General features: G+C 39.2%; 1 protein-coding gene across 3 annotated transcripts in view; it reads left to right on the forward strand.

Annotated features, from left to right (window-relative positions):
* Window positions 1-19607, forward strand: part of AKAP13 (A kinase (PRKA) anchor protein 13) — a 360775-nt gene that overhangs the window by 168119 nt on the left and 173049 nt on the right. For all 3 annotated transcript variants that reach the window (XM_011960761.1, XM_011960763.1, XM_011960762.1), the window contains exon 6: window positions 18758-18938. In XM_011960761.1, coding sequence (XP_011816151.1) covers window positions 18758-18938 — 181 coding nt within the window. The remainder of the gene's footprint in view (window positions 1-18757; window positions 18939-19607) is intronic.

The following is a 19607-nucleotide window of genomic DNA, read 5'->3' on the forward strand; positions in this document are numbered from 1 at the left end:
TTATCTAGCCGGTACACTGTCTCTTAATACTCATTTTAACTGTCAAACTATCCATTTGAAAACTCTTTAGTTGTTTTTGCATATGACATTAACAGTTTTTACAGTCACTGATTATTGTAGCATTTTATTCTTATAGTACATATTGTACACTTTCACTGGCCAATAGAATTTCTGCATAAAAAGCACATAAGGAGATTTGTACTTTAAATCAGGGGTTCCCAACACCTGGGCTGCAGACTGGTACTGGTCCATGGACTGTTAGGACCCAGGTTGCACAACAAGAGGTGAGTGGCAGGCGGACGATCGAGCATTACCACCTGAGCTCACCTCCTGTCTAGTCAGTGGTGGCATTAGATTCTCAAAGGAACAGGAACCCTATCATGAACTGCATGTGTGAGGGATCTAGGTTGCATGCTCATTATGAGAATCTAATGCCTGATGATCTGAGGTGGAACAGTTTCATCCCAAAACCATTCCATCCTCTCCCCCACCCCCATCTGTGGAAAAATTGCCTTCCATGAAACTGGTCCTTGGTGCCAAAAAGGCTGGGGACTACTGCTTTACATTATGTAGAGAATACTTACATAGTACTCCTTATTTTACTAGTATTTCTTATATTGGTGGTGCTGCCTCACTGATAATGATGGTAGCCCTGTAATCACTTAATCCTTGTTCAGTAGGCATCCATCTCTTTGGCCTTAAAAATGGCAAAGCTGAACTTGGGTACGTCCCTATTGTTTAACATCTCTATAGGCCTCAGTTTCTTCATCTATAAAATAGGGAAAAATATGTACCTCATAGATCTGTTAGGATTAAAGAACGTGTTTATAATGTTCTTAGGAGTTTAGATATCTCTTTATTTGGAGAGCTAGGAAGAAGGACAATTCATTGGAAATACTTCAGGTTCGTATGAATATGACATCTCTTTTTCACCACCAGTTTCTGACTTACTGTTTTCTAGTCAGCCTCACCCCACAATTGTAACTATCTCTTGACCTAGTGGGGAAACCGAGTGCCATTTTCCTCACAGATTTTTGGAGGATAAATAGTGGTAGGTGATGTAGGGGTAGTTGCCTGACAGTTACCCCACAAGCAAGTTTCCCTTACTTTTTTTTTTTTTTTAAAGTCTAATACTCAGAAGTTGCCTTTTTTGGTTCATTAGAATTATACCAGCCCTCTAGTATACCACACAGTCACAATATATCGATCATTTCGGGTGGCCAGACAGCTAACACTTTGCATTCATGTTCATTTTATCCTCATGACAAATTTAATATTTTCACTTTACAGATGAGGAAATTGAAGCGCAGAGAAATTTAAGTATTCCAAGATCACAAAGATGGTAAGGTCAGAGTAAGGAATCAAACCAACTCTCTCTGACTTTCCAGCTTACGCTCTAACCATTACCTTATAAAACTTTTTTTGTTTAAAAGCACAACATTTAGAACAAAGTACTCATAGCCAGTAGTTGCTCAAAGGATGTGCCTTCTTTTTCTTTGCACTCTCCTTATGCTAATTATTAGGGCAAGAGTGGCAGTTCTATGTTCCCTGCCCCCCGGCAAAAAAAGGAAGGAAGAGAGGAAAACTAAGTGTCAGTGCTAAAATATCTCGTGGCCCTGGGTATGCATGAATGCATATCTGACCATAACTAGCCTAGCAGTGAGTTCCCTTCAGATAACTAAGATACATCATTTTGAGGTGGATTAGCTATCCCTGAACCCCTACCTCTTTCTGGCATTTAGCCTCTCCAGCTCCATTTGAGTAGAGCTGTGGTTGGTTTTGTAGAACTCATTAAGGTTTGGCACTATTATGGTGATGTGGTTTTGAGAAGATAATGCAATAGCCCTCAAAGAAGGAACTACATGCTGCAGTTCCTTGTCAGAAGTAAACTTGGAGCGAAACACGCCTTTAGGAGGGGTGACAAGGCTGCTTTCCTCTACTTTTAAAGCTGTAGTATGAAGCCAAAACTAAAAGAGGATGGGCTTGCGATATTCGTGGTGCTTGGGCAGCCATGTGTGAGTATCAGCTTCCAGACCGATGCTTTGTAAATCTTCATTGTTTATTCTCTGACATTTTCTCTGGCTTTTTGCTATAACTCAACCTGAAGTGTCACTGAACTTCCCTGAAGAACTAGTGTTTTTAGGATCCAAAAGTGTTTCTTTTTTTCTGCAGTTAATTTGACTGGGTTTTATATGTCTGTTAGCATAAAACCCCAGTGTTTTCTTGAGTTGCAGCATGCTAGGCAAGGTAAGAAGGCAGAGGTTGATTGGTTGTCAATAATTGCATGTCAGGTAGAATGCTAGAAAATTAGTTGAAACTCATCCTGGGCTTACTGAATTTTGTTGTATAATGTGCATAAACTGTGGACACTTGGTTTGAATGCTGTAACCTTATCTCTGAGAAATGACCTCTAATTTGTGTTATTTTGCAGTTGAAAAACTTGCTATGGATTTTATAAAATTTATAACAAAAACCCTAATATACTTTATTAGCTTCTGATAAATATTACATCAGATATCCAGTTAGTATAATTTGAATGTGGTTTGAAACTTTTTTAGAGGTAAGTTTCTTTGTGTATAGTGGAAGATGGCACATAAGTTTTAGAATTAGGTCTGGGTACAAATTGTGGCCGTTTCACTTACAGCTCTGAGTGAATTCTTGGGGAAATTATCCATTAAGTCTCAGTTTCCACACATGCAGAATGGAAATACACTTATACCTGCCTCAGAGTTTTTGTGAGGATTAAAAGTAGATAATAAACCAACAACATAATTGTTTTATTATCATTATCAAATATGTACTGTATATAATTTTATGTTCTGTACTCTTATATGACTGGCAGCACAGTAGGTTTGCTTTCACCAGTATCACTGCAAATATGTAGTGCATTACAACATTATGACAGCCGTAACATCACTGGGTGATAGGGATTTTCCAGCTCCATTATAATCTTATGGGACCATCATTCCATGTATAGTCTATCATAGACTGAAACATGGCTAAGTAGCACATGACTGTAGTAAATATTAGCATCCTTCTTTCGTTATTTCATTTTTGCCTTCCTCCCTTCAATGTTTTCTCACCCCTCCAAGAATAAAATCCTAGCTCCTACCAGGACTCACAAAGCTCTGTGAAATCTGAACCCGGTACAACTCTTGAGACCTCATTTCATAACACTTTCCTCATTCGCATTGCTCTCTCTGCACAGCTACAGTGGCTCTAACCTCCCTGGCCAGCTCATTGCCACCTCAGGATCTTTGCACTTGTGGTACACATTGCCTGATGTTCTTGTTCCCTAACTCTGCATGCTGGCTCTTTCATACCATTCAGGCAATTATTAGGTCACCTCCTCAGAAAGCTCTTCTGAAGAAGCCACCATTTCCAGTCGAAGACATTTTCTACCATAAGCACCTGTTTTATTTTCCTTAAATGAAGATTTGGATTTGCATTTTAGACTACATGCAGAGTAAATAAAAATTCTCTACACACTTTTGCTGTAAATGTCTTCTGGGATTTTTGTATATACACTTCCTTTTAGAGAATATGTGCATTTGAAATGGTTTTAAGATATGAGAGTTCAGTAGAATACCTCTTAGTGCCATTTTAAAATGTGATCTAAAGAAATATTTTGCTTTTATCTTTACTTTCTGCTCATTAATTCGCATAAATTACTACACTAAATTGCTTTAGAATGAATAGATTGCTTGGAATGAATTTTAAAATTTATTTTTTAGCCCTCATTTCAGCCCTTAGTTCTGTGAAGCCTTGGTTGACTTGCCTAAACACTATTTGTCTGCAGAACCTTGGCCTTGTTACTTGGAAGATTAAATATGATATTTATCATGAAAATGCTCTGAAAAACTAAATACAGCTCTACAGTCATATTATATTTGTTATGTACTGTGATTTGTTCCTGATATTTCACATTTGATTCAGGGAAATCATGTCAACACATTACAGAACCTGTTTTGTTGTTGTTTTTGTTGGGTGTGGGTTTTTGTGTGTTTTTTTGTTTGTTTTGAGATAAGGTCTCATTCTGTTGCCCAGGCTGGAGTGCAGTGGCCCAGTCATGGCTCACTGTATCCTCAACATCCTACCTCAGCTTCCCCAGTAGCTGAGACTACAGGCATGCACCACCATGCCCGGCTAACTTTTGAAAATTTTTTGTAGAGATGAGGTCTTGTATGTTGCCCAGGCTGGTCTCAAACTCCTGGACTCAAGTGGTTCACTTGCCTCGGCCTCTTAAAATGCTGGATTAGCTGGATTATAGGTGTGAGCCACCATGCCCGGGCGACAGAACCTCTTTGTGTGATTTTTTTTTGAGACACAGAGTCTCACTGTGTTGCCCAGGCTGGAGTGCAGTGGCGCGATCTTGGCTCACTGCGAGCTCCGCCTCCTGGGTTCACGCCATTTTCCTGCCTCAGCCTCCTGAGTAGCTGGGACTACAGGCGCCCGCCACCACGCCCGGCTAATTTTTTGTATTTTTGGTAGAGACGGGGTTTCACCGTGTTAGCCAGGATGGTCTCGATCTCCTGACCTCGTGATCCGCTCGTCTCGGCCTCCCAAAGTTGTGGGATTACAGGCATGAGCCACCGTGTCCGGCCTGACAAACCTCTTTGTAGCAGGACCGTTTCAGCTGTTATTTGGATGCTTTTGATTTTAATAACAATAACAACAATAATAAAGGCTGGGTGAGACTGAACTTTTAAAATACTCCTGCAATTGTTAAATTGGTTTTCAGCTTTGCTCAGGCCTATATGAAGTTTACCTTTGGGAGAAAATGAAACCTTGTCCAATGGGTCTATAGCTTATACTCCATGCCATATTCCTATCTATGCTATGCTTCTCTCTTCTGCTAGTAACTTTTCTCCCTGGAACCTGTGCACATTAAATTTCATTTTTCCAGTAGTTCATTTTTAGAATCTTTGCTTCAGTGATGAATTGGAAAATTTAAAAAAATCTAATTTTTCATAAGTAATTTGAGAAGTTCTCTGACCCACCTTACCTGTTTATTGTGCAGTGTTATTATTAGGGTGAGTAAATCAATGTTACATGTTTCTGCAAAAGCAGCAAATTACAGGAGAAACATGAGAAAAGTCACCTCTAGTTTGTCATTATAAAAGACATTATCTTTTTATGAGGACCTATTTTATTAATGTAACTGTTTTAAGTAGGATAATCAACTTTAATTATAACTTACGAAAAGTGCCGAATCAGGTCAGTGGGCTATATAAAAATACTTAAGGTCATACTTAAGCTAAATACTTAAGCTTATTGGACTTGTTGAGTATGGGTTCTTTTCTTGAATTTTAGTGATGATAACCACATACATAGTTAAGTGAACTTCATGCCTGAAGATGGGGGTCCTGCTCAGACAAATGAGCAAAAATTTATCTTTTTTTCTGAACTGAAAAAGCTAGTTTACAGAGTGATGACTTCATTGTGATTACAGTTACCAGTTTCTGTAAGTATAGAACACATCACTTGTCCACTAAGTTGGAAGCTTGTTAATCAGCTGATTTTTAACGTTCACCATTACACGGGAGTTTTGGGTTCATATTTAGTTCTTAATCTTTCTATCATATTTAAGTTTCTCATGATCTTCAGGAATAAAACTGAAAGAAATGGATGTGCATTCCTTTCTCTCCTGGTTCTGTTATTTAAATTGGTAATCCTACAGGGTTTCTGTTTGATTTTGTTTTGTGTTTTTGCCCCACGAGAAAGCTAAAGAAACTTTTTGACGTTTTAAAGATGAATGTGTACTCCTCCCTTCCCTTTCCCCTCCCTCCTCCTTCTCCCTCCCTTTGCCGTCCCCTCCCCCTCATTTCTTGGAAATTTGACTTTCTTTTCTGTCATCAGTTTGAAATTGCTTTATTCAGTTATATCATTCTTTCCAAGTTTCAGCTTATTTTGTAAGCAGTTCTCTTTTTTCCTGTTCTCATTACCACTGTTGTTGATCTTGGTCAACAGGGGTAGTGTTCTCACTTTCAAAATAATTCTCAGGGGCCTGTATTTCTCAGCCTCACTAAGTAGCATGAAGCACTGGTTAAACAGAAGACAGTTAAGTAGCTAGTAAGCCAATAACTGTCATGGAATAGACAAAGACACACAAGTTCTGACATGGATCAACCTAGTTTGTGTATAAATACAAATTTAAGTAATATTTAAATAGAAATCTCTTTCAGTGGTCCCCAATTATTTTTTTTTTGGCACCAGGGACTGGTTTTGTGGAAGACAATTTTTTCATGGACCTGTGGGAGGAGGGGACGTGATGGTTGAGGGGATGATTCAAGCACATTACATTTATAATGCCCTTTATTTCTATTATTACTGCATTGTAATATATAATGGAATAATTATACAACTCACCATAATGTAGAATTAGTGGGAGCCCTGAGCTTGTTTTCCTGCAACTAAACAGTCCCATCAAGGTGTGATGGGAAACAGTGACAGATCATCAAACATTAGATTCACGTAAGGAGCGCACAGCCTAGATCCCTCGCATATGCAGTTCTGGATAGGGGGTTCACGCTCCTGTGAGAATCTAATGCCACTTATAACTTAAAATCACTTAGATGCTCTGAGTCATCTGGGGAGTGAGAAGGTTGGAAAAGAGAAGGTACATTACTGAGTGAATGAAGATTATCTGGGATTGTTTCTTAGGTGAGGATCTATTTGATGTTGGTGTTAGTCTAGTGTGAACTAAATATAACTGCATTGGAGCCTAAGCTCAGATGTCTGCATCATGGTTTATTTCTCCTGTGTTCGTTTCAAGGAGCTCCTGTGATACCTGCTGTCTCCATCTCAAAAAAAAAGTAAAAATAAAATAATCAATTAATTCTCCCTCTTGCTTGCCTGTCACCTAGTCTAGAGTGCTGTGGTGAAACCATAGCTCACTGCAGCCTTGACTATTCACCTCAGCCTCCCAAGTAGCTAGGACTACAGGTGTGCACCACCAGACCTGGCTAATTTTTTTTTTTTTTTGGAGAGAGTGGAGGTGGTCTTTCTGTTTTGCCCAGGCTGGTCTCGAACTCTTGGCCTCAAGCAATCTTCCCACCTCAGCCTCCTAAAGTGCTGGGAACACAGGTGTGAGTCACTGCACCCAGCCTATTTATTTATTTTTAATAATTAAGTTGTACATAATAATATTCATGAGGCCACCTCCGTAAGAGGCCACCTCCATAAGACAGGTTTATTTCATTATCAGATATTACCTCCTACATTATAGAATTTTTAATAACAGTTGCAGCTCATCCTCCGTTTTGTAGTCTGATAGTTTCACTTTGTCATATTTTCTATTTCTATAGTCTTTATAAGTATTCTTGAGGCCCTTTTTTGTTTATTATGAGTATTTAAATTATTCAACTAATATTGAATATTACTTTCTGATTTTTAAAAAAATTAAAACTAATGAGTACTGGAGTGAGCCTTATCTTTTACCTACTGATTTTTTGCTACTGTTAAATTATTTCCTTAGGCTAAATTTCAAGGAATTGTATAATTAGGTCAAAGGAAATGATGTTTACAACTCCCATATTCATTGCAATGTGGCCAGTATTAGCTCTGCTTTTCTTTTTTAGATAACTGCCACCATAGGTTGCTTTAATGCAGTGTTTTACAACCTTGGCTGCACATTAAAGTCTCTACGGGAGCTTTAAAAAACACTCATGCCTGAGGACCACCTCTAGGGATTTTGATTTGATAGATGTGATATGTCATCTGGACATAAGGTTTTTTTTTTTTTTTTTTTTTTTAAGACGGAGTTTTCACTCATCGCCCAGGCTGGAGTGCAATGGCGTGATCTTGGCTCACTGCAACCTCCGCCTCCTGGGTTCAAGTGATTCTCCTGCCTTAGCCCCCCAAGTAGCTGGGATTACAGGCGCCTGCCACCACGCCCAACTAATTTTTGTATTTTTAGTAGAGACAGGGTTTTACCACGTTGGCCAGACTGGTCTCGAACTCCTGACCTCAGGTGATCCACCTGCCTTGGCCTGCCAAAGTGCTGGGATTACAGGCATGAGCCACCATGCCCAGCCTCTGGACATAAGGATTTTTGAAAGCTCTCCGGGCCTTCAAAGTGCAGCTAAGGTTAAAAGGTTACTTTAATGAGATAGAGCTTAACATTGCATCTGAAAATTGATTCCTTAGAGTTATTTGTTGAATCAGGTTGGTGGCTTAAATCTGATTCAGTAAGAGGAATCAACTAAATACCTTGATCATATCAATAAATATATACATGTCTGTCTAGTAGAGAATCAATTTAACTTTAATTTTTACTAATCTTGTGAATGTTGGTATATTAGATATTGATGCATGTATAACTAATGTAGTGGCAGTATGCTGAAAAATCACTTCTTCAAGATCTTGAAAGCAGTACAGTAAGGTAGAACTAAAAGAATACAACTGGCTATTGAAGTAACATAGTATTCCAGAAGTTATGGACTCATTGAGAAAGGGAGTGAAGTAGCCCCTCAGGATAAAAAACAAGAGAAAAATGACCATAGACACCATGGACTACTAACTGCTGTACCCATATCCATAGTGCACAATGATCTAGAACTTGCATACTAGTCTCTCAAAATGTGTATTTTTAAAATTTATATATATTTTTTGTTTCATCTGTCTGCATTCTCTGCTACAAAATAGGCAGCAGAGGTGGGTATCTGTGGTGGTTTAGTTGTTGACCCAAATGCTTGCTGACTCCATTACTTAGTTACTACGTTTCTCACAACTTCAGTTTCCTGACCTGCAAATTACGGTAATAATATTCTCCTTCACAGAATGATTACGAGAGTAAATGAGATGATATGTACCAAATGCACAGTTCAGTATCTGATACATTGTTAAGCAGTTGATAAATATTAACAATAAAAGGAAGTGGTTATGTTGTGGAAATAGAAACCAGTATTTAATGAGTACTTACCAGTAGTATGCATATTAAGAATATATCTTGGCCACGCACGGTGGCTCATGCCTGTAATCCAGCAGTTTGGGAGGCTGAAGCGGGCGGATCACCTGAGGTCAGGAGTTTGAGACCAGTCTGGCCAACATGAGGAAACCCCGTCTCTACTAAAAATACAAAAATTAGCCGGGGGTGGTGGCAGGCACCTGCAATCCCAGCTACTTGGGAGGCTGAGGCGGGAGAATTGCTTGTACCTGGAAGGTGGTGGTTGCAGTGAGCCGAGATCGTGCCACTGCACTCCATCTTGAGTGACAGAGACTGCATCTCAAAAAAAAAAAAAAAAAAAAAGAATATATATCTCTGTCCTTATATCTTACTCCTTGAGCCTCGTAAGAAAACTGCTGTTATTCCCACTTTCCTTTTCTTTTCTTTTTTTTTTTGAGACTGAGTTTTGCTCTTGTTGCCCAGGCCGGAGTACAGTGGCGCGATCTGGGCTCACTGCAACCTCTGCCCCCTGTATTGAAGCGATTCTCCTGCCTTAGCCTCCTGAGTAGCTGGGGTTACAGGCGTGCACCACCACACCCAACAGGTTTGTGTGTGTGTGTGTGTTTTGTATTTTTGGTAGAGACAGGTGTTTACCATATTGGCCAGGCTGGTCTTGAACTCCTGACCTCAGGTGATCCACCTGCTTTGGCCTCCCAAAGTGGTGGGATTACAGGTGTGAGCCACTGCGCCTGGCCCCCACTTTTCTTTAAACAGATGAAAAAACTCTGGCTCATAGAAGCAAAATAATTTGTCTTAGATCAGACTGTGGTATATAAATGGGATTCTACTCAGACTTCAGCACCTGTACTTTTCCCATACCACACTGTGATTTAGCCTCTAGGGAAGTCTCAGTTGAACATAATTAGATAAATTTGTAGTGAATTGGTATTTTTTTCCTCGTAGGAAAAGGTGGATTGGTGTCAATTTTGTGAACAATATGGTGAGCAATGTGGGCATGCCATTTTCCAGCCTGTCAGAAACAATATTTGTCCTTCATTTGAGTAGAATGTGCTTTTTTTTTTTTTTTTTAACACAGAGAATGAGAATTTGGTCTAGGCAGTTTGTCCAACATTTTGTCAGTCTCTTCAACGCTCACACCATTCTGTTAATCAATGTAGCAGATGGTGGACTTTGGAACTTTTTATCAGAGAATGTGTGTTGAAAAATGTTCTACTTGGAGAGAACGTTCCTTTGACTCGTAAAAAAAAATTTCTCTTAAAGGCCTCTTTGCTCCTTGTTGCCTTCAAATTACCGTGAATACTTCCTGCTGTGGGTACCACATGAAGTGTTCCTATAAAGACCAACCCTTTCCTCTTAAAGCAGTGCAGCATTATATAAGGGGGAGAGCACAGGCTTTGGGAGCAGCCCAACCTGGATTCAAATCCATTACTTGTTAGCAATGTGCTGAGTAAGAGGGTGCTAATATTTATTGACTGCCTACTGTGTGCCAGGCATTGTTAAATAATTTATGTAGTCCTCATTAATTTCCACAACAACTTTCTTTGCTTTTTCACAGCAACCTTTTAAAAGGACTGTTGCAGTTTTTATAGGTCAAGATGCATGCCCAAAGGGGTTAACTATCTAGCTCAAGTTCTCACTTCTTGTAAGTGGTAAAGTTTGATTTTGAAGTGAGGTTTATCAAATTGCTAATGTATGTAGTATACCTTGACCAAGTATGTTAATATTTCTGGTCCCAATTTCCTCATCTCTGAAACTGGAATACTACTACTTTGAAGGACTGATAAGAGGATTAAATTAGTGCACTTAAAATTTTCTGTCAGTATCTGTTTAAGTAGATACTCAGATAATACTAGTTTCTTCCCTATCTTAAGTAAATAATAATCACAGAAGAGTGAAGGAATTGTCACCTCTGCCTTTATTAAAATAATGTTTTACATTTAACTTTGTACTTTGAAAAATTTTGAACTCAGAAAAGATACAAGAAAAATGCAATGAACTCCTATATACCCTTCATCCAAATTCTCCAATTCTTAACATTTGGTTACATTTGCTTTATCTGTGTGTGTGTATATGTACATATATAGAATTTTACTGAAGTCTTTGAGAGTAAACTGCAGAATTGTGACCTTCTGTTCCTAAATATTTCAGCATGTATTTCCTAAGAACAAGGACAGTCACTAAATACAGTAACAGTGCATTTATCAAAATTAGTAATTTATCATTAATACAATAATCTAATATATAGTAGTTTATGTTCTACTTTTCACTATCTGCTTAATAGTATTCTTTTAGGTATTTTTCCTCCTGATCTGGATCACACACTAGATTTAGTTGTTACGCCTTAGTCTGTCTCCTTTGCCATCTGTGCCTTTTGGGCCATTACTGCCACTAACATTGGGTTGTAGTAGAATTAGTTCCTTAGATTATCTGTCTCTTCAGAGAGTGATGATCTCAAACCATCTTAAACATTGTGAGTAAAACAGAAGAATATTTGTACTCTTCCACCCTGGAGTGAAATCCCAACAAATACTTGAGTACCTACGTATGTCAAGAGATTGTGCTGAGTAGTGGAGATCAGCGGGTCGGGAGATACATGGTCCTGGTTCTCAGTGGGGCTTACAGATGAGTAAGATTGTTACGGTGCAGTTCAGCAAGTCTTGCTGAGCTCACAAGGTAGACACTGCTCCTGGAAGTGTGCTGGAAACTAGATAAAATTCAGGGCTCCTAAGGATGTTTAAAAACAATATTAATTACCTCATGACAAGAAGATTGAAAATTTCAAGGTAATCATATTGTCAGCCTTTCATATCTGAAAGTCTGTTTTGAAATCTGGTTGAATGTGAAGATCTAAGAGACTTTAACACTATCTGATGCAGTGGTAATGAAATAATGCCTGTACTGCGTAATTACCACAGTTGGTGGTAAAGTACCATTTCTTTTCTTCAGGGTGATAGTTTCCTTCTTGGAATTAAAAAATAAAGCAGAAGGCAGTAGAAATCTCTATAGACCTTCCTGCAGTATTTACATTCCTTTGTCTACAGATCTTTCTTTCACTTGTTTTTTGTCTTTGTTTTTTAAAGTGTCAGCTGAGGCTATGGTGCCTCTTAATTCACCAACTGAAACAACCAGAATTTCTAGTACATTTGTGGTTATGCTTTCCTGTCCTGCAAGACCTGATGTGGTTACAATATAATCTTTGTTCACATTTTTCAAGGTAAATTTTAGATACCCAGCCATAGTCCTCTTTATGGCAGAAACACAAGGCTGACGGACAACTTAATTACCAACTGTAGACGTAGGAAGGGCTTCCAATTAAGAGAATGTTGAGTAGTGATTTTACAAGTCTAAAGGAGACTGAATGTGGAAGATGGATTTAAAATGGAAATGTGGTAGTTGTACATAAAGAAAATCTGTGCTAGAATTAAAGAGCATTCAGATACACCTAGGGTTCTAGGTATGGACCTCACAGTTCACCTAAGAAGGAGGGTGGACAGAGAGAGAGCAGGGCTTTGCCTTGCCTTCCCTCTACTGGCCCTGTCACACATAGCCACTCTATTTCTGCATATGATTTTATCTGAAAACATACAGCTACTTAAAAGTTTGAAAACTAGTGTCTTAGTTGTATTTGTGAAATTGTACCAAGCCATGGTCTCCTGAGGTTCCTTGCAGCTCTGTATAAAGCCTGTGAGCTGCTTTCTTCACAGGTGTTTGCTGTCCATTGGTTGCATGTTTTGGGAATATAGGTTCATGGTAACATTGGTGCATGGTAACATTAAGTTAAACAGAGCATACTGTGAAGCAGATGATGCTGGAACTAATGGTTCCTGTGAACTGTTTGTACTATCACTACCAGTGCTTCAGAGAGACAATTCAGTTTATTTATACTCTGTTACAGTGTCTTCAAATGTGCATCTTTCCAATTGTGAAATCAGGTACATTTTGATCAATGCTGTTATACCATTTTATCATAATTTAATTTGCAACAGTTTTTTGCTTTAGTAGTACATAAGATGATGATGGCTTTACAAGTAATAGCATCTTAATTTTGATGAAATATGCTCTATTTAGTGCATGAATATAGTGCCACACATATAACGGTAAAATTCCTAATACATTCTTTCCTGCTTTTTTGCATCTGTGAAGGTAACAATAACTTCAGGGGGCCAAACTGTGGCTAACAGTAATTAATGTTGAGACATTAATGTTGAGGCAGATGTCATATATCTTTGTAGCTCTAACCTCTAGCATAGTGCCTACCACTTAATAGGTGTTAAGTAAACATTTCATTGAATGGTCTTTTAATATTAGTTTATGAGGCTAGACCATTAAAACAAAGTTTTAGTTGGGAGTAATTAGAAAAAAGAAAATGACTGACTTTTTTTTTTGTTTGAGGCGGAGTCTCACTCTTTCGCCCAGGCTGGAGTGCAGTGGCGCAATCTCAACTCACTGCAACCTCCGCCTCCTGAGTTCAAGTGATTCTTCTGCCTCAGCCTCCCGAGTAGCTGGGATTACAGGTGCATGCCACCACACCCAGCTAATTTTTTATATTTTTTTGGTAGAGACGGGGTTTCACAGTGTTAGCCAGGATGGTCTCAATCTCCTGACCAGCCAGGATGGTCTCAATCTCCTGACCTCAGGTGATTGCCCCGCCTCGGCCTTCCAAAGTGCTGGGATTACAACTGTGAGCCACCACACCCAGCCAGATCAACATTTTTAAATTCTGCAAAACTCAGGGTTGACAGGGATAAAGAAAGGCCACTGGATTTTGAGATTTACTTATCACCGGAAACCTGTGACAAAGTTTTGGTAGTGTTCAGCATAAGTAGGAGGCCGGGTGTGGTGGCTGATGCCTGTAATTCCAGAACTTTAGGAGGTAGAGGAGGATGGATCACCTGAGGTCAGGAGTTCAAGACCAGCCTGGCCAACATGGCGAAACCCCATCTCTACTAAAAATACAAACATTAGCCAAGTGTGGTGGTGCATACCCTGTAATCCCAGCTACTCGGGAGGCTGAGGCAGGAGAATCTCTTGAACCCGGGAGACAGAGGTTGTGGTGAGCCAGGATCACACCATTACACTTCAGCCTGGATGACAGAATGAGACTCCATCTCAAAAAATAAAAACCAAAGTGAGTAGGAACCAGATCACAAAGCCTTAAAATGTTGAAATGACTGGAAAGGAGGTCTACCTCCTTTGAAGGAAAGAGGAAGAGGAAGACAGAACATGGTTCATTGGGTTCAGCAGGGTTCATCGACTCTAGCACTACTGAGTTTGGACCTGATAATTCTTTGTTGTAGGGAGCAGTCCTGTGCATTTTAGGACCCCCCTCCTACTACTGAGTTGTGACAACCAAAGATGTCTCCAGATATTGTCAAATGTTCCCTGGGGGCCATATTCCTTGGGTGAGAACTGATGGACAGGGTTGAATAAGAATTGCTAGTGCTAGAGTTGGGAAGGAACTAGTCCAGAAGTGGCTGGAAAACCGTAGGCAGCCAGGACATGATTTACTGAAGCAGGGACCCAAGGAGGGCAGGAGGAAACAGCAAAACTTTTTTGTCTGAAAGGTGGGTATCCTGAAGTTGGAGAGGATGGGGAAATGCATTGTGTGTGTGGTTTGTTTTTTTTTTTTTTTTTTGTAATGATGGTTGTTTTGGTTTACATTAGATGGTCTCAGGCTTATCACTAAGAAAGGAGAAAAGGTCTTTTGAGAATGAAGTAGGCAAAGTTAATGTTTGGCATTAGATGAAATAACTTTAAACAGTCCCAGCGGGGGAAGATTAGTATACAGGTGAGTAAAAGGATTACTGAGCAGCAATGAGGCCTGGCTGAGTGGGACTTTTGAAGCAATTACTAAAAATATTAGTAAAATGTATATCTCAACCACCCTGATACTTTTTATATTTGTGCGTTTTACGGCCTAGACTTATGTACTTTTTTTTACTTTTTATTTTGCTTATTTCACAGAACTTTGTAGATTTCAATGTTGTTCAACTTTTATTTCAGTTATTTTTCATGGCTACGTAATAGCCTATAGATCTGTTCTTTAATTTACCAGTTAGCGCTGCAGTAACTGACTGGTTATTTCACTTATTTTTAATGGCTACATAATAGTCTATAGATCTCTTCTTCAGTTTACCAATTAGTGCTCCGGTAACTGACTGGTTAGGTTGCTTCCAGTTTTTAATGAAGTTATGCCAAAAGTTGCAGTAAACATTCTTATGCATAGAGTTTTGCCAGATTTTACTGGTTAACCCAGTAAAGGTTTTATACAGTGGTAACACAGAGCACGAAATGTATTTTCTGAAATGTCACATTAATGAGGCCTCCTTTGATTCACCACATTTAAAATCGCAACCTTCAATCCTGCTTTAATCTCCATAGCACTTGCTATCTTCTGAGTGTTTTACTTATTCATCTTGATTGCTGTTGTCCCCCTTGTTCAACAGAACAGGGATTTTGGTTTGTGTCACCAGCACCTGAAATAGTGCCTGGCACATACATACTTGCTAAATGAATGGATGATGGGACTTAGCCAGACCTGGAGGTGAAATGAGTTTGGAAGAGTGTCAGTAGCAACAGATATTCATGGAAGTCAGTGGAAAAATAATTGCAATGACTGATCTTTAGTATCTAGAGGGATGAGGAAGCAACAGAAGTCCCCAGGGGCATGAATTGGGAGATTGAAAGGTTAGTACCTGAAGGCAGTTGTGACAACAAAAGCACATTCCTGTGGAAGGTGAGAGTGGGAGAGGTAGAAGGTAAGTAGGCTGTGGTTAGAGAAAGGGATTTTCTAAGATTTAGATATTATAAATGGAACAATTTGAGAATTAATAGTAGTAAGGTTGGTAGAATACTCCATTTCGCAGAGAATGGACTGTATCACTTTTTAATTGCCCCTGCCTTGGCAAACAGTGTCCTCTAATCTTGTTATATTTGGGTCTTGCTCAGTGGTGGTATATAAAGCTGTTTTTGTTTTTAGAGATCTTTTTTGTTGGAATATGGCTGTATGTGATAATTTGATTAAGCAGATATGCCACTAATGTCTGCCACACAGTAAGGCATGTTAGTGACTATGTCAGTGTAGGCTTGAAGGCTGAATTGATATAGAAGTTTTCTCCCTGCTGTTTGACTTCTTGAGTCATTTGTTTGAACCGTCGAGAGTATTTTACAAGTGCTTTTCTGTTTGAGGTCATTTTACTCAGAGTATAGCAGCTTAGTAAAATATGTAAAACATCTAGTATAGCATATGCTATTCTTATTTTAAGCTGCTTTTGGGGAGCTCTTGGGCATGGAAATTGTAATAGTAGTTTTTTGGAGTACACTTAATTGTCATTACCCTCAGTCATGATTTTCCATTGCTTTATAGGTTTTCCACTGTAGCATATTTTTTTTTAAGTTTTTTAAATATTATTATTATGCTTTAAGTTCTGGGATACATGGGCAGAACGTGCAGGCTTGTTACATAGGTATACACATGCCATGGTGGTTTGCTGCACCCATCAACCCGTGATCTATGTTAGGTGTTTCTCCTAATGCTCTCCCTTCCCTAGCCCTGACCCTCCGACAGGCCCGGGTGTGTGATGTTCCCCTCCCTGTGTCCATGTGTTCTCATTGGTCAACTCCCACTTACGAGTGAGAACATGTGGTGTTTGGTTTTCTGTTCCTGTGTTAGTTTGCTGAGAGTGATGGTTTCCAGCTTCATCCATTTCTCTGCAAAGGACATGAACGCATCCTTTTTTATGGCTGCCACTGTAGCATATTTTTAGCTTTAAAATTCCAATTAGTCTCAGGTGAACTGTTAATGACAGACAGGTGTGACTTAGTAGAAAAAACTGGAGAGACAGTTGAAGTAATCTTTCTCATGTTTTTCAGTGGCTAGATAGCATGTCTGTAATTTCTTACATCTTTAGTTTCAAAACATGGTAATTTAATTTCAAAACATGGTAATGATCTCAAATATAACCTTCCTCCCAGAATCTCAGGGATACTTTACCAATCTATTGCTTGCTTCGGTGAGATTATAATAACTGTGATATAGGTTGGGAGGCCAAGGCGGGTGGATCACCTGAGATCAGCAGTTCAAGACCAGCCTGGCCAATGTGACAAAACCCCTCTACTAAAAATACAAAAAAATTTGCTGGGCATGGTGGGACGTGCCTGTAATTCCATCTTCTCAGGAGGCTGAGGCAGGAGAATTGCATGAACCCGGGAGTTAGAGGTTGCAGTGAGCCAAGATTGCATCACTGCACTCCAACCTGGTCGACAGAGCAGGACTCTGTCTTAAAAATAAATAAAATACAATATGATGTGATATGGGATGTTCAAAGGTGTTAATGTTGTAAGGAAAGGAAAAATAACATTTCAGATAAGGAGGAAAGGGTTGATGGAAAGCATAATCTATTATAGTGCCTGATCTTTGAGCTGCTAGGAACCTCATCAGAATGCTGTTTGAGGAGTGTTTTCATTATGTTTAAAGCTTTCAGAGAAAACAGGATTTTCTGATAAAAGTAGAAAAATAGAAAAAAGTAGAAATGTTTTTCTACTTTTAAAAAGGGAAGGCTTACTAGGAATTATTTTTAAACGAATGAAAGAGTTGGAAGAGGAAGAATAGGCAGTATCCGTGTGTGACTTCTCTGTGCCAAACACCATAGATGTAGTTTTTTTAACGCACATTTTCTCTAATTCTCAAAACAATGCTTAGATTATAATATCTGTGATTGCATATTATGAAATTAAGGCTCTGAAAAGTTAAGAAATTTGTCTAGCATCGTATAGCTGGGAAATAAAATTTTGTCCCCAGAAATCTCTAACTCTGTATAGCATACTGTGTATCAAGCTAATGAGAAAGAATAGTGACACCCACAGTTAGGGCTTCAGACATTCACATGTGTGCTGAATGTAGAAGAGGGTGCTTAACACTTGAAATGCATGCTCAGATACAGTAGTTAAGTAATATGAGATTGTGTGGGGTATCGTTGTGTGCCTCATCCCTGTTGATTATATGCCCCAAGATTCTTTCATCTGCTGTAAAAACAGCACAGATTATGTATTGTATCACAGCAGGCATTACAGGCATGGGTATGCCTTCTGGAAGCAAGAGTGGAATCGGAGGTGCTGTAGCCTTTAGAGGAGAAACCCACTTGCCTCGTTCAAATCAGTTGGCATATAATGGTGGAAAGTTGTTATATATGTTTATAATGATATGAGTTGAGCAAACTTGCTTGTTTTTTAAATTTTACAAAGTTTAAGTTCTTGGAACCAAGTGCTTTATTCCAAATAAGATATGATAATTATATTGACAAGTGTTGAACAATATGTCATCTTAACAGTTTTTCTTTGTGTAATTGACTTCAATAATCTTGAGGGTCTTTTCTGCACCTATTAGAAGAGTTGGAGTGCCCTTATAAGGGTTGGAGTGAGTGGTTCTTCTCTTCCCATTATCATCGACTGTAGTTAGCATATGGTCTAATTTATTTTAAGAACACCTCTTAATAAGCCTTGATTTTGTTGAAAATCAGGCTAAAACCATCTTCCTTGCACTTCCTCATTACTTGGTTGTTAGCATAGTATTAACTATTATTAGATCTCAGACATCTCTTTATCTTGATCTGAAGAACTTTGTTAGGGCTAGGAGTCCTGCAGTTTTCATTTAACCCATTTGTGGTCTCTTGTGAGGAGGATGGAGCTATTAGTTATATGCCTGAATCATTTGGGAGGTATATATACTGATTTTTGCTGCCGAACCTCACAGAACAATCAGGTTAGAAATATGAAGTAAGACCTAGAAGGTTAAGCCTATGTCTGGGAGGCAGAATATATATACATTAACCAGAGATTGCTTGTGTGTAGGGAGAATGCTGGAGAACCAGACTCCTGGAGCAGTTTATCCTATGAAATACCGTATGGAGACTGTTCTGTGAGGCATCATCGAGAGTTGGACATCTATACATTAACCTCTGAGTCTGAATCACCTGAACACCCATTTCCTGGACACATTTTTAGACTTATGAACATCCAACAGCAACTAATGGTAAGTCAGAAAGCTTTTATTTTTAAGTGTGTGCATGTGCATGTGTGTGTTTTGTATGTGTGTCCCCGCCCTCCTCCAGTGAACCTTGATATAATTAGAACATAAAAATACTTTCCTGGCCAGGCACAGTGGCGCATGCCTGTAATCCCAGCACTTTGGAAGGCCGACGCAGGTGGATCACTTGAGCTCAGAAGTTTGAGACTAGCCTGGGCAACATGGAGAAACTCTGGCTCTACAGAAATTAGCCGGGCATGGTAGTGTATGCCTATAGTCCCAGCTACTCGGGGGTCTGAGGCAGGCAGATCGAGTGAGCCTAGGAGGCAGAGGCTGCAGTGAGCTGAGATGACACCACTGCACTCCTGCCTGGGTGACAGAGCCAGACCTTGTCTCAAAAACAGAAAAAGAAAGACTTTCCCCAAAGATTGTGAGAGCTGTAAAGCAGTGTTAGCAGTATTAAATGTTACCACTTACAGATCAGAGCTAGCATTAAGGTTGTAGCAGTAAGGGGACTGAGAGGTTTTTTTCATTGGTTTTGGGAATAATGAAAGACACACATTTCAGGTACAGAAATATGCAACAACTAGAATTAAATTATCCTGGCATGAAAGGATATTTGTCTGTGTTTGGCTTAACTTTACAAAATGAAAGAAGCAAAACAGTTTCTGAGAT

Source organism: Colobus angolensis, unplaced genomic scaffold (assembly GCF_000951035.1).
Source record: "Colobus angolensis palliatus isolate OR3802 unplaced genomic scaffold, Cang.pa_1.0 Scaffold522, whole genome shotgun sequence".
NCBI lineage: Eukaryota > Metazoa > Chordata > Mammalia > Primates > Cercopithecidae > Colobus > Colobus angolensis.